General features: G+C 28.9%; 2 protein-coding genes across 8 annotated transcripts in view; one reads left to right on the forward strand and one right to left on the reverse strand.

Moving 5' to 3' along the window:
- LOC107173238 (WD repeat-containing protein 47) overlaps window positions 1-12,101 on the reverse strand; it is a 55,218-nt gene extending 43,117 nt beyond the window's left edge. The window contains exons 1-3 of the mRNA XM_089227300.1: window positions 11,864-12,101; window positions 5,375-6,859; window positions 5,109-5,259 (exon numbers count right to left, since the gene is read on the reverse strand). Of these exons, the coding sequence (XP_089083426.1) occupies window positions 5,109-5,259; window positions 5,375-6,840 (1,617 nt within the window). The 5' untranslated portion in view covers window positions 6,841-6,859; window positions 11,864-12,101. The remainder of the gene's footprint in view (window positions 1-5,108; window positions 5,260-5,374; window positions 6,860-11,863) is intronic.
- Tbce (Tubulin-binding cofactor E) lies at window positions 1,679-16,773 on the forward strand. Of its 7 annotated transcripts, XM_015523712.2 has the most exons (12): window positions 1,679-1,890; window positions 1,966-2,032; window positions 13,139-13,353; window positions 13,429-13,623; window positions 13,696-13,884; window positions 13,954-14,104; window positions 14,520-14,644; window positions 14,728-14,836; window positions 14,906-15,037; window positions 15,100-15,256; window positions 15,317-15,534; window positions 16,589-16,773. In XM_015523712.2, the coding sequence occupies exons 3-12, from the start codon at window positions 13,157-13,159 to the stop codon at window positions 16,679-16,681; spliced, it is 1,566 nt and encodes a 521-aa protein (XP_015379198.1). In that variant the 5' UTR covers window positions 1,679-1,890; window positions 1,966-2,032; window positions 13,139-13,156; the 3' UTR covers window positions 16,682-16,773. The 7 variants fall into 7 exon arrangements, with proteins under 7 accessions (XP_015379198.1, XP_015379200.1, XP_015379195.1 ...); XM_015523714.2 differs by lacking the exon at window positions 1,966-2,032 and having other exon boundaries at window positions 16,589-16,772; XM_015523709.2 differs by lacking the exons at window positions 1,679-1,890; window positions 1,966-2,032 and adding an exon at window positions 12,204-12,346 and having other exon boundaries at window positions 16,589-16,772.
- Window positions 16,774-16,792: the final 19 nt, after the last annotated feature.

Below are 16,792 nucleotides of genomic sequence, written 5' to 3' on the forward strand. Positions count from 1 at the left end.
CATATATTAATCAATTTTTCACATATCCATAAAGTAAAAATAATAATATTAACAAATTGTGTATTCAAAGCAAGAAAAAAAATGTAAATTAAATTAAGCTAGACTTTTGATTCACTTTACGATTAAAATGTAAAACGAAAACATAAATAATAAAGATTTGCAACGTTATTACATAATATTCATCAGTTTTAAACAAATTTCAAATCACAACATTAACAATGATTTTTTTTTAACTGCCCATACTTATCAAGACTTATTGATATTGCGTTCTTATCAAGTAAGAATATTATTCAAAGACTATAATAGTTCTGTTTCCCACCATTAAATATGTAGTAATATTAAGTTATATAAAATATAATATCTACAACCTACCTAGTACCTACAAATAATAGAATAAAATTGAGATACCAAAGAAACATAGAACAATAAAATACCCAAATGGATTCTGAGGAGATACGTAATAATAATAACAATAACATTAATATTAATATTAATTAACATTAATAAATAACTCATAATTCGCACTGTACTCGTGTCACTGTGTTTAGGTACGGACATAACTCTGCGCGCATATACTCATAAATTGTTATGATATTACAGTGCAGACCTGCTGCAGACTTACCCTGCAAGTCTCCTCCCAGATGGGATCTTCGCAGCCGGCTGACGAACCGGACGATCCCCTACGACCTGTCGGGTCCCATGAGTTCCGGCGCACCGAATCCAACGAATCGGTGGAGTACCGTCGCCAGGCTGGCACCGCCGATAAGGAGTCCTTTCGGCCAGCGCCCGTCGAGTCGCGGCGCAATACCACGCCGGATGCAGCTGAAACCGCAGTAGACAGCGAGGTACTCGGAGGCGATGCCGACAACAACGAATCGCGGCGCGCCGAGCTGATGGAATCACGGCGCAAAGACGTCGTGGACGACGCCAACGAATCGCGGCGCAATGAAGACGGAAACGAGGACGGATGGTGACACAAGGTGTCGCGGCCCGGTGAACCTAACACAATAGAATCGCGACGCCGCATGCTGGCCGCTGGTATGGAAGCGGGCACGGAATCGCGTCGGGGCACAGCCGCGATCGCGGCCGCCGCCCCGGACACTACGCTTCCGCGGTGGTGATGATGATGATGCAAATGTTCAGACTTTCGTCGGGCGTTTCCTCCGACGCCGTGCACATCGCAGTCGGCCGTCACGGCGAAATGCACCTTTTCCACAGACGACCTTTTAGTCTTGGAGTGCTCGTCACCACCGCCTCCATCCCCAAGTTTAACGTCGTCGAACAGGGCCTCGAGCCTCTTGAGCGCAGCCGCGGTGGCCGTCATTTGCGCGCCCGGCGTTTACGTGATGTACTTAATTTATAATTGTTATGGAATTATGCAGAACCGAAACTGCAATGGTTATACACCGTACCTCTAAAACAATAGTGCAACCACCGATAGCGACGATGAACAAACGATAAACAAACGATGAACAAACGACACATACGACACCCAGACACGTGCACGTGTACCGGTTACGCGAACACTATTGAAGGTCCGCGCGGCCTCCTGAACACGGGCATTGTAGTCACCACAGCAGTGGCCCCACCAAACGACCACCATATTGGGCTCGGTTACCCGCGCGCGTTTACGTCCGAACTCGCTGCCGCACACGCGCCGTCCGCCGAGTATTGTTGTGACGCATATTACGATGTAACGACGTTCGACGAACATATATTGTTATTTGCGCACCTACGGCGGATCCAGCACGGTCTCTTTCGAAATCGTCAATATTTATTGTCGTACCTCGACGGCCGTCGCCACCGTCACCCCGCGCCTGCCTGTCCATGGAATGTGTCTTCGTCGTTGTCGTCGGCGGCGCTGCAAAGTTCGAACCAGCTAATTCGCACGTAAAAAATACCGCTATTGTTGATGTTGTTATTGTTATTATTATTATTATTAGGTATCATCGTTATTATTACTAGGTATTAAGTGACTCATTGGCGTGCCGAAGAAGGTATTTTTAAGGCAATTGCTCCAAGTCTAAAATTGGTAGGTGTATGATGAATGTTAAAAATAAAATTAATACGATAGCTACACCAAAATATAACAGTTTTTGTAGCTTTTTTCAGGAAAAATGTATTTATTGGACATAAATATATTTATGTCCAATAAATACATTTTTGGTTGGAGGGTCTTTAATAATTAATTTTGCATCGAGTTAAAAAATTTCAACACGCCATTGTCAAAAGTGTGTTATAGCCATATAGGTAACCTGATTCCATTATACCAAATAATTATGGGACCCTTTACATTATTATAATTATTATAATTATTTTATTAAGATTATACAAATTTTATATATATTAATGTCTTAAATAAAATTTAAAAATCCAGTTTTAGAGTTAATTTCCTTAAAAACCCTGAAAAGCTCTAAATAATTGATCAAAAACATCACAATACCAATATTTTCAAAAAATGCAAAGTTAATAATTTTTATTTTTATTTAAAAATACATGAACATGAAACGAAGATTTTATAAAACAAACAATGCGTAGCTAACTTTGTAACCAATGTAAAGTGCATCGAAAACGTAGCCTTATCAATGAGACTTTTAGATTAAAGGCAAAAATGAGGAACCCAGTTCTAGCTGTAGGCAGCACACTCCGATAATATTGAAAAATAATTGATTTCTAGATAGTATCTTATAATTAGTTATAAATAATAATTATAATAAAAATCTATACGATTCAACTCAGCTCAGAGATGATGAAATTCAGGTATACGCCTATATATAAGTTCACATTTACATGAACGCGCAGCTTCGTCTAAAGACGGCGCCCTCGGCGAGGAATGCGTCGTTATTCTGCAAACCTACAGCGTTATAACCAACACCACCCGCGCCCATATAAAGAACATCCAATAATATAAGAGCTGGTGTACGACACTTTCGCAAAATTCCATCGCTTTCATCGTCCAAGAAACTTCAATAAAATAAACGAAAACCGATTTCTACATTAAAAATATTACTTAACGTTAAACGTTTATAAAAAGACACAGCAAACTGAATGACGTATTTCTATGGTAATTAGAAAAAATATTTTAAAATATTTCTAATATTTGGTTTGGCTGCCATAGAATAACTAAAATCAAAGTAAACCATTCAATGATACCTAGGTCATATTATTTTGTAATAAGTTATTAGTAAGCTCAGTCTAAGCCACTAAGGCCTTCTAGAATTTGCATACTTTTGTTAATTATTGTTAAATATAGCAGAGTGCGAAATTAATTAATTTCTCGGTGCCATGATATCAGATCTAAAATTTAAATGTGCATATTTTTATAGATTTTGCAGGAAATTGATTTTTCAGAGTTGCTATTGCTTATTTTGCGTATTTTGACAATTTTTCCAAATTTCAAATTCAAAACTACACATATTTCAATCAATCGAGAAAAAAAATTTATTAAAAGGACACCGCACCCGCATGTGTTGTCTGCGTCGTACAAGTGCGTTGCATAACAAATTTTACGCTCAGCTGCAGATCACGTGAATCTCCGTCAATTTAAAATTAAGAGTGAATTGACCTATTATAAAAATTAAAGGCAAGATTATTACCGAGGGCATCTCATGGGTTTTTAATTATATTTTTATTTTAAAGCGAGTTATAAGTATTTTAAAATTGTAAATTGTTTTTATATCTAAAAATACTCATAACTCGCTTTAAAATTAAAATATAATAAAAAGCTCATGAGATGCCCTTGGTAAAAATCTTGCCTTTAATTTTTATAGTAGGATAATTCACTCTAAATTTTAAATTGGCGGAAATAAACGTGATCTGCTGAGCGTAAAGTTTGCTATGCTACGCACTTGTACGACGGAGACAACACGTGCGGGTGCGGCGTCCTCTTAATGGTATCAATAACTACTATCTACCATCTACTACTCATATCTCGTTGTAATTTTAGGTTCGGAGGACACGGAAAAGACTATAAATTTAAACCAATTACTTTTTAAAAATAAAAATTAAATATAATTTTCAATTCCAAGTTTCAATGCCTAATAAAATTAATATTTAATTTTACCACATATTTGTTATCCCTAATTTTTTTGGGGAGCATCTCTTAGTGCATATTCGGCCATTTTTAGGAATTTATTTTAGAGCATATTTATTAATTTTTTGATGTGTATTTGGGTAATATATTAGAGCTACAAGTCCCTAAGCCTAGTTAATAATTATTACGAATATACGAGATTTATTTTCATATAAATATTAGTACTTATTATATTTCTATATCATACTCATAATAATTAGAAAACAAATAATTAAATTGTGATTATCAAGTTTGAATCGAATACAAAACGTAAATCTGTGAAATGCGAACCATACAGTTAATTGATTTGAATAATTTTTAATACATTAATTAGTTTATTTTAGAGATTTAGAAATACTTCTCAAAGAATGGCATTTTTTTTACATCTATGTTAATTTATAGATATTTATCAACCATTTTTTTCACGCAATACAAATTTTTTCACTAGTCAACAAGGCTCACCTTAACCAGTGGGTAGACCTCACCCGACAAAAAATTATCAAGAGCGAACAAAATACAAATATATATATTAGCCTTGAATATAAACGCCTATTATTACCACCTATAGAGCAATAAAATTTAGTATCTATTATATTATTAACAAATAATTAGTCGTACAATTAGTACTTTTTTATGATTTTGTATTAATAATTTTAAAATAAAGATATTGTTAGTAATTTTAATTTATTAACGATGACAATAACGTCGAACGAATAGATATGCGATAACTTGTACAGTTGTATAACGCCGTATACACACGAAGTCTTCATGGTTTATTACAAATATTAATCAAATAAAATACTTACAATATATTTTAAGATTATACACAATCTGTCAATCTACCATTTGGCCATTCATCTAATATATTTTTTCCATCCAAATAATTCAGTATATATTTTAGTGTAATGTGTATTATTTTAAATTTAATTAAATATTAAATTAATTAGTTGCCTAAACCATTATATATAATATATACATAATACATAATATATACATTGTTATAACAATAACATATTATATAATATTAATTTCATACCTGCATTTCCTTTAAATTGTTATCATTCTCAGAAATCCATTCTCCTTTACTGCCATTTATTACATTTACTTTTGTAGGGATTGGAGGTTTGGCAGCATTATTATTTGAAAATGTAGCTGTTTCAGACAGAACAACTTTATTTGATAATTCACTAAAAATATAAATAATAATTTTAAAACCGGAACAATATTATAATTACTTTATACATATATATATATATATATATATATATATATATATATATATATATATATTACATATCATACCTGTTTTCTTCTTGAAGTTTCGATTCAGTACTACGCAATTGCTCTATAAGCTCTAGTCTTTCTCTTTCTTGATCTTGTAAGGCATCATGATATCTTTGTTTTTGGCGTTGATATTCCTTAAGTAAATCACACTGACTATTCTGCATATCAAAACTAGTACTAGATTGGTTAATAGACAATGATTGATATCGATCAGTAAGTGAGTCTCTTCTAGATGACCTGGTAGTATTTGACGTTGTCGTAGAATTTGATGACCTTCCAGGTTCTGGAGACGATAATTCCGAAACAAATTTTCTATTTTCTTTTACAGGTGTCACAACTTCAGTAATAGAAGGTAACTCTCCGTTCATACTATTCACGAAAACTTCACTTTCAAATAATTTATCTACTGAACTAGTCATAGGTGTATTACTTTTCAGTCCTGTTAAATGAAAACTTGCAAAAGACGATTTTACAAGGTTTGACGGCGTATTAGGTACCCCGATTGATGATATAAGAGATGACGAAGAAGTGTGGTCAAGATTTGGCAGCAAGGAACGTGACATAATATCGGCAGCTGATCGTGGTCTAGTGAATGGCATTGCAGAATGTGGGAATTGCTTTGGTTTTATAGGAGTAACGAGCATGTGTTCCGTCCATGATGTTTCCAAAGACGGTCTCTCTAACTGTTCAAGTTCAACATTTAATGTTTTTTGTTCGAAAGGCACAATAAAAGTTTCAGCTGGAATGCTTTGAAGCCATGACATCAAACTAAGATCTGTATCTTTATAACCTTCCGATCCATTAAATATATGTGAAAAATTTAAAACATTAGGGCCAAAAGGCTGTGTACTTCCAACTGCTTTAGATTTACAAAAATTACAACAAGATTCATAAAGCATTCCTTTAATAATTAACTGAATAAGCCTGTCATTTATTGCATCTGGCATAACAGGTTTTTTGTCACATGGTAAAAATTTCATTACAAGAGGATAAACTTGTTTAAAGCATTGTACTCTCGCTGTACTAGGGTTCCAATCTTTATATCCTAAATTATCGGATAGTCTTGGTAATGTCAACATTAAACAAAGATTAGAATATTCCTCTTTAGAAGGGCATACTTTTTCTAATTCATTTAGAACTTTAACCACTTCTTCTACTGCAGTGTCTACACTTCCTACCACAGTCGCTTCTGATTTCATACATATTAGTTCGGCATATTTATGTCTTAATATACAGTACCTAAATTTATTGGTAGGAAAAGTTGGTATTACTTCCAGTGGTTGAATGAATTCAAGTACGTCATCCCATTGCCCATCCAAAATGAGTTGACGAAGAAACAACGCATCATCTGAATAACTTCCATTTATAACACCAGTTTCACGTTCTACGCTTAATTGAGATATATGAAGTTCGCGATTATGCAAAAACTCCAAAGTTAATCTAATAATATCTTCTTCCCGTACAGAAATCTTTGCTGTTGGCATCACGTAACATATACGCAATCTAGAAATAATAAAACATTTTATTTTATAACTAAATAGTAATTTAATTTACTAAGAGTGAACAGGTTAAGGTAAAGAAACAAACAACACTGCCAGACATTTGTACAAAAATAGTAAAGGAGTGCCCCTCGCAGACACTCCTTTCCTGTTGGTTTATTTTAGTACACCAACAAATATACCCTTGCTATAATTGACATGCTTCATAAAGATGCATATAGTTCTATTAGTTCAAATGTATAATTATTAAAAAATAAATAAACTCAAACATGAACATGGCACAATTTACAAACCTAAATAACTTTAAAACAATTAATTGGTTTATTAACTAAATACTTTATTATTGTATGTAGATACTAATGATTTAAATGGAATGTAAGCAATATAAACTTTAAACATAGAAAGATTACGAGGCACTGAGTAGAATATTCTGAAAATAAACGAAAGAAAAAGAAAAAGGAAAAGCGCGCAAGTTTATTTTAGAAGTTTTGTTTATCTTGAAACTTTTAGACATTGAAAAATATTAAGTGAGGGTTGTATCACGAGGGTCGTATCATGAAGGTTGTACTGTAGAGTAATTCAAAAAGACACATGACAATGTTTCTCTACACAATAATGGATTGTTACTGCAGTATTTGTATCTGTAAACATGTTATACATAATGTAGTAAACTTAAAGTAACTAGATAGGTTAATGGAATAGGACCCTCTTAAGTAAATTAAAATATGTATATACCCATATAATACATTTATAGATAAATTATTATTTAATTCCTGAAAGTATAACATAGTTAATATTGTTAATAATACTAATGTATTATAAATAAAAACTTATATATTTACAAACCTTGAAATAAATTTTCTATGCATATTTTTTACACATCTGTGGAAATAATTTATGTTTGATACAACTGTTACAATTTAATGAAACAAGAAAATTATAATTTAATGTGGTCAGTAGTCGTCTAAAACTGAAACTAAACTAATTCCTTTAAAATAAGCGTTCGTTAAAAACACCTTCCAGTTTCTATTTGATACTTATTTATAAACAACTAATATATAGGGTGTTTTATGTAGATAAAATACAACATGTCTTATATAAAATTTGAAAGTAAAGTAATTTGTATTAATACGTGAAATGCAATAAAACATTAAATACCTACAGCATGAACTTTATATTATTTTTTAAATTATTTTATCCATTCGTTTGTGAGTTATATTACATCTTAAATATCATATTTTTAATTTCAATAAGCATTTAACTTTTTAAAATTATAATAATTTAAATAAATCATTTTTAATATTTTTTATTTTACTTCTATAGTAAAATGAATATTCTTGATTACCTAAAAAAATGATGTATATGGACACAAAAATAAAATTAGCTTGTCTATGACTATTTTAGATAATCAGTATAAGAAATTTTAAAACACCCTATATATAACACTGGAAACTTCAATATTAATAATTATAGATATGTTTGTCTGATTATATATGCAACACCAGAAAAATATAGCCTGTAGGTAAACTACATTGCTTATAAGTTATAACCTACTTATAGCAGTTCACTAACAAATTATTTATGTAAAGAAGACCATTGACTTTTAGTTACTTCATAAATGAATAAGCAACAAATATTACTGATTTAATAATATAAAACCGCATTAAACATATTAAAACAAATAACATGAGTTTAATTGTACTCTAAATAATAATACAAGATAATAAAAGCAACTTTTAAAATTAATGAAACAAAATCTTAGATATTCAACATAGATAATATTACATGTTATTAACTGAATTTCCTAATTTAACTTTAAGTACACAAATCTTTTTACTACTTTTTTTACCTTAATTAAACCCATCATTAATATAGAGCAGTGATGAACATTTTTATACCGAGATCTATTTAAAAAAGATTTCCTAGGGAGCCAAGAATTTCAAATTTTTCTCTTATGACTTAGGTTAATAGAATATCTATTGCTAAAGTATTGTTTGGCATAGGTATTTAATTAATTTTTTACTGAACACAACGCTAGCATAATAATCTTAATATAGGTATGGACATTTAATTATGAATTTAATTTCTTATTAAAATATATTGGGTATAATAATATTTTTAATATATCTATTTGTTTTATTAATAATTACTATACCAATAATCTTATGAGTGTTGACTTGGGTTTTCACAGAGAACACCAATATTAGTTTCCGATTTTCTAGAAATCACCTGAAGAATGGCATGAATATGTTTATTTATTTAACAAGTTCAAGTTTTACTTCTATTAATTTTTCTATTTGAAAATACTTATTCTCAAATAATTAATGTTGAGCCAAACATGATATAGAATAATAAGAAATAATCATGGTCGTTGTAAGCTGTCAAATGTTTAGAAAATCATCTTTAGATATCTAAACAAAATTCAAAAAGATTTTCTGTTTTTTTTAATACTAATTAGATTGAAGTTTGATTATTTCTAATTTGTAAAAAAATTTAAAAATTTTATAAATCTATATTCAAAGCATTTTAAAATTATAATTATTTTAAATTTGACACATAAAAAATTGCTTAAACATTTTGCCTTGTATAGTTGTATATTAGTGAGATATAAAACATTGTAATACAACTAATTTTATAAAGGTAAAGGATAATGTTAACTTAATTTTTGTGGAAATCGATAAATGTGATAATACTATTTCTATTTTTTATTTTTTATTATTATTTATTAGAGCCACAACAACTAAGGTTATTGGCATATTGTACAATGTAAGCATTAAATTAGGTGCTAAATAACTTTATGAATATTAAATACAATGTAGATTATTTATAAAGGTATAACGTTAAACTATTTCTATTATTAAACTATGTAACGACTAGACTGCAACAACAAATGTACATACCTGATTAATAACACATGTATAATTGATATCATGCAATAGGAAGAGAAGAAATATTAATTTACATTTTGTTTCACAACATTTATATTTTTAGATAAATTTGAATAAATTTTTTTTTCAATCTTTAATTCTTATTCAATACAGTCATTCTCTATAGTTAGACATCCCTTATTAGTGTTAAGCAAATGAAGTTTGTAGAAAATAACATTGTAAAAATAATTTATTTGCTCCCTGTTAATGAAAAGCCAATCTAAATGAAACCTACCAAGTTTTAATATATGAGTGTATAAAATAAATAAATACAACAATTGGCTTATTAAAATCCAATATAACTTTTCAGTGTCCTACAAACAAAAATAAAAAACATTTTTTTCTATTGCTCAAAGTAACACAATTTCTTTAAGCAACACTAAATCTAATGAATCTATGGATGTACCAATTACCTTATCCGTTTCAAATGAAGGTCATAAAACATATTTTTGTGAGCATCATATTTAATAGGTAGTCACTTTATGACCTGTCATTTCTACACATACTCCCCACCTTTCATTATAATTTTCTAACAACTACCTTCTTTCTCAAATATAGTTAGTAATATGATATTCAAATTTTAAATAAATTATTCTGAAAAAAATACAAATAAGTGATCATTTTTATCAAATTGATTTTATCATATTTGATTATTATAGCTTTCTCATTTGTAAAAAAATAATAAAAATAATAATTAATAATTAATAAATAATTTTTTAATTTAAAAACAAATCAACTACTTATTTCATTATAATGTTCAAAGCCATTAATTAAATTAAATTTAACAAATTTTATGGTACCATTGTTCATTGAGAAGTTGTTGTTTTTTTATTTAATTACACTATTTATGATCATGTTTGAGGGGGTTGATTAGTAAAAAATTATAATCAAGTATATGTCAGCAATCATGATATCTTCAATAAATTGCCTAAAATAAGATATGTATATATTAATGAAATAAAATAATAACCATTATTATAATTATTATATAAATTTAAAACATTATACAAAATTACAGATTTCTTTAAAAAGCCATTCATAAAATTGAAAATTTGGCCATTCTAAATCATAAAAGGTAAATTATCAATATTATTGCTTGAATATTTTAATCACAAAAGACTCTAACCTAGTAAAGAACTCTAGGTAAGAGTCTTACCTATACATCTTAAAACAAATAAGACAGAACATTATTCAATAAATTAAGCTAATAATATTTTACACAGGTATAATTACTACTTCATTATTTTACATGCTACATTTTAAGCTTTTCATTTATATAAATTACAAATTTAGTTTAATTTTTAGTATTGGTAATATAAGTAGCATGATATTTATAATTTCAAATTCAATACAGTCTAATTAATATGGTAGACATTTATTACCAAAATACTCAAACCCACTTAGATAAAATTGTAATAGCATTGTATTGAACAAAGTGAATTGTGATTTTAATAATATAATAATAAAAAACAACAGAAGGAAATATATATAGTTAGCATTAAATATGATAAATTATTTAAAAACAATTTCAATAATTTCAGTTTCAAATAATGATAAAAAGTATAGAACAAATAGGTAAATAGAAAAAAGAAAATATTTAAACAACTTGAAAAATAGGAGGTGCATAGATTCCTTAACTTAGGTATTTGTCATTTTTAAATGTTAAAATTTAAACAAAATATATGTGTATAATAATAAATAGATATTTTGTAGGAAGGTAAATATTAGTCCTTACTCTATTTTGACATAATGTCATAATAGATAAGTAAATATGTATATTATAACCTATACATATTCATAGAAATAGAATATAAAAATCTGGTGAAGTAAAATATAACTAAAGAAATGTTTATTCAATAAATCAAATATTAACAATAGTACTTGTATGCTGTTTTGCTGTGTAAATACAATGTTAATTTTTTTGAGGAGGATTGATAAAGGCTAATAGTTGTATCATAAAATATTATTTTCTAATTTTTAAATATATGTTTAAATACATAAATGGATAGCAAAACAATTTATTACGCACACATGCATATTCATTATTCCCACGAAAATAATACTACAAATGAATAACATACCGTTAATATAATAATTTTCCGTCGAGCAGTATATAATATGTGTATCGTGTAGGTACTAGGTAATGCCAGACTAGAGGTCAACAAACTACCATAATTATTTATTGTCTGAGAGACAATTCGATCGACAAAACTCGGGGGGCTTTGTTAACACGACGAACGTTTCCGGATCGCGGCTGTAAAGATTCGCGATCTCGCAATACCGACCGATTCAAAATCCGGAATCGTTATTGAGAAACATTATTGAAACGCCTACTAATTTGAATGCTAAAAAAATAATAACTAAACATCAACAAATAACAATTATGAGTTATCACGATCGAAATGTGATAACAATTATCGAGAAGAATCAGCCGCCGCAGCAATAAAAATATTGACTCGTACCATGAAGATAACATTATTGACTTGGACGTGGGTTAAAGTTAAAATATGAAAAAGAGATTATAGAACTTCGATGCACTGCTGGCTGCTGCAGCTACTGAGCAAGTTAGTTAGATATTGTTGTTTTATGGTTAAAAAATGCATTAAACAAACTACAAGAAACAATGCAACATGGTATACGCTTATAAGAACACTGTTTCGATTCGTATCCGCGCACTTGGCACATATCATTAACAATTCGTTAGTTTATATTAATTTCAACTTTTTGTTTTATTATTATGGGCTTTATGGAATATTTAGCTCTACGTCACGTGTCCACCAAGGCACCAAAAGTTCTGTCCATCAAAAAGTTATGCTTATGATCATACCGTTTGCTTCTATGTTGATACCGTGTTGTTAATAATATCATAGTTTATGGTAATTTAGTATATATAAATTATATCATCTATGTAATTATGTCTAATGAGTAATGGACAATGGTTATAACTGTTATGTAACTCCTGAGTTATGGGATAATTTCTATTTTGACGATTTATTAAAGTTTGAAACTTCAAATAATCCAAGCTCCAAAGTTGTACTTATTGTAGGACGCATCACATAGGTATTTTCCACTTCGTAGAAACTTTCTATATAGCAGGTACAGTTAAGTTTATTTCATATCAATGGATACAATTTATTTTATATTTTAATTTTTATCAATTGAAACACCTTCATTGGTTGTTTTTAATTTTATCGTCTAGTTTTGAATAATAATAATAGGTCACTATTGAAGACTTTTATATCAATTTAAACCTGATAGAACTTGCCTATCATAATTCTTTGGGTAATATTAAGGCTCTATAGTGCCCTAGTAGTACTAAATAATATTTTTTTTGTGCATTTTTGTTTATATTACAGGTTTGAGGTCATTAAATTATGGCGGATGTCAAAAGCCATTTTTATGGTTCTGTAAGAGTTGGACAAAAAGTTAGTGTTGGGACATTTGATGGGTTTGCTCGATATGTTGGTCCAATTCCTGGAACAGATTCCATATGGGTGGGAGTTGAATGGGACGATTCTAACAGAGGTAAACATGATGGAATTCATAACGGTATCAGATATTTTAAAACATTGTAAGCATATACATAATATACAGCTACTGTACCTTGTTTTAAAATAAATTGACTAAAATGTTGTGTACATTATAGACATCCTAATGGAGCATCATTTGTACATCTAGAAAAAGTGATACCTCACAATGTTAGTTTTATAAAAGCTTTTCAAAGTAAATATGGCCAAAGTTGTGGTAATAATATTCAACAGGAGATAAATGCATTGATGAAACAGTCTAAAATGGCATCTTTTGAACTTGTTGGAATGCAAAAAATTCAGAAAACACAAGCGTATGTCTTTCATCTTTTTACCTGCTAAAAGTTATTCATTTTATCACTCATGTAAAATTTCTCACTTTTTAGATGTTTTGATAAGTTAACTCATGTGTGTCTAAGTCATCATGGTATAACAGATGCTGGTGATCCAAAAGAAATACAAGATTGCTGTCCAAATATTGTGAATTTAGAACTTTGTAATAATTGTTTTACCGATTGGGAAACTGTATCAAAAATAGCTCAACAATTAAAACATTTAACATCTTTGAATTTAAGGTAAACTACCTGATTATTAATTAATAATATTAATTTCAAAAAATTAAGCCTGATATAATGTATTTTTAGCTTTAATAATATAGATTTACCTCAAGAACCAAATCAGCAATTAAAGGAATCTTTTAAATGCTTAAAGAAAATTGTTTTAGGTAAACTCAATTATAACTGGAATGAAATCATGTCTTTGTGTGAGTCATTTCCAGTACTTGAAGTATTAGAGGTATACATCCAGAGTTAACTAGAAAGAAAATTGTATTGTCAAGAGGGTGGTACACCCATATGTGTTGTCTCTGTCTTATCTTACAGATGTAAAACAGTAAAAACAGTTTTGCTCAGAAAAGAACTAAGAATGCTATTGTCATAAACTCATAACTAAAAAACAACATTTTCGCCATTTATAAAAGAAAACTTGTGCTGTAAATTATTGTTTTATTTTCTCAATATTAGAACTAAAAAAAAAAGTCGTTCAAGTTTAAAAAACAAAAACATAATAGATTTTGAAACAATAAAAACTTTTTTCATATGAGTGGTTTTATCGTACACATAACAATCTTTGCTTTGTAAACATTTGTAAGTCAGAGACAACATGCAAGTGTAGTGTCATCTTAACACAATTTTCACTAAAATCTTTTTAGGTCCCAGATAACAATATAGATAGACTTGAAACACATTCAGAAGCCATGAAAAATATTTTGTACTTAAACCTGGAAAATAATAATTTATCATGGCCAGAAATCAATAAATTACGATCTCTACCAAAGTAATAACTAATACCTATCAATCATCATTAAAATAATATAATTAAGTATTCTAGTAACTGTTGTAAAAACTTTAAATTATCAGATTACAAACTTTAAATGTCAATAGAAATGGAATAAAAGACATTCAAATTTTACCGTCATCTTTCCCTTCACTTGAATTTCTGATGATCAGTGATAATGACTTATTACATGTAAGACAGCTGTTATTGATGTTTATGATCATTGACATTTCTTAAATTAATATTATTTTTGAATTCCAGTTTGAATCATTGTGTGAGCTTAATAAATTACCAGCATTATGTTCTTTAAGAATTCAAAATAATCCTCTACTTAAAGGAATGAGTGTTAGCAATTACACTTTACAAATAATAGCAAGAATTTCCAATTTAAAGGTAAACTAATATATAAATCTTTATTTAACTAGATTATAAATTTAAATGAATAATTCATTTAGACATTAAATGGAACCATGATAACTCTTAAAGAACGACAAAATAATGAAAGAGATTTCTTAAAGGATTTGGATATGATATGGCATAGACAGTTAAAAAGTGCAGAAGAAAGAGCTGAATTTTTGACTAAACACCCACGATATATGGAACTCATTGCTAGTAAATAATTAATTATTATTTTATTTCATAACTAATGTGTTTAATACTATTCAAATTTAGAATATGGTTCTGATTACTCGGAAGACCTGAACACATCAAACAAAATAAAAACAATAAAAATAAGAATTGTGAACTTTTGCAAAGAGACAAGTACAGAAAAGGATGTAATAATTAAAACACTTCCGATTACTATGACACTTAATCGTTTAAAAGATCTTGGAAAACGATTATTTGGTCTAGGCAACAAACAACTTGAATTTTCTTATCTAACAAAAGAGGTAAATTTCTATTGTAGTAAAATAAAAACATTTTAAGTAATATTATTTTTATGAGTTATAATAACTTCACCCTTTATTCTCAACTATATGGTGTCAGCTACATTAATTTTAAAACCCATAAAGAATAGTGGTAGCCTCATGGCAGTCTGATCACTACTCCATTGTTATTAGTCAACATTTTTTTTTAAATTTGAATGTTTATAACATTTTGTCTAAGTTATGGAAGTTCTTGTTCATAAAATTAGCTTTTAATGTATATCGCAAGGGTCAGTTTCATAGTGGAATTTTTTGTCTTAAATTGGTATTTGTAAAATTCAATTTATTGTTCTTTTTATACTTTAAGATTATTAAAACTGGTGTTTTTCGTCTGTCACTCGTCAACATCTTAGATTCACCTTTAACTTAACATTTCGATTATTGCTTTTGTCCCTCTCCTTTTTTGAGTATTAGGTAAATCATTAAATTAATAAAATCAATTAAACCTCATACTTTTGTTGAAAGTAGATATGAAATTTTTATAGAACTCAAAAATGTTTACTACCTAACGAATACCTTGTCATATCACAAATTTGAAGTTGTAATTTTTCATTGTTTGATTGCAATTCAGCTACTATTTATTTCAAGATCACATTGTAATGTTGTATTTATGTTAAAATAATAGCATCAACTATTATATTTTGCACCATCTATTTTCGTAATTGTGATATTCAGTCAGTTGAGTGTAATCCACTTAAATGTATTTGATTATAAAAACTTACCATCTATCTGAGAGATAGTGGTTGCAAACAGTGCAAACCATCGTTAATTACCATGTTAATACTTATCAAAACAAAATAACTGAATCAACACTAATTTACAAACTACAAAAGTTAAACACGTGTGTTACTTGTTTAGTATCTAAAAAGCAACTACATTTAATTTGAATATGTATAAATTGTCTGGTGTCAATTTCAGGCATGTAAAGTAGATCAATAACTTTAACTATCTTCTTAACCAAATATACAATATTGCTAATAATACAATTCAATTATACTTAAATTTTACTAATTTTTAGAAACCAGATATTGAATATTCCATGGAAAACATGAATCAAACATTAGACTATTATTCTGTTGAAGATGGAAACACAGTATTAATTAAATGGTAAAAATAATAATGCGCTCTAAATTTTTAATTGTTAATCTATTAATTGTCTTTTTAAATATTTTATTTTGTACTTTTAACAATATTATGTTATTACTTTGTTTATCAAATAAAA

The sequence above is a fragment of the Diuraphis noxia genome, unplaced genomic scaffold (genome assembly GCF_037042655.1).
Source record: "Diuraphis noxia isolate RWA-SAM2 unplaced genomic scaffold, SU_Dnox_SAM2 contig0004, whole genome shotgun sequence".
NCBI lineage: Eukaryota > Metazoa > Arthropoda > Insecta > Hemiptera > Aphididae > Diuraphis > Diuraphis noxia.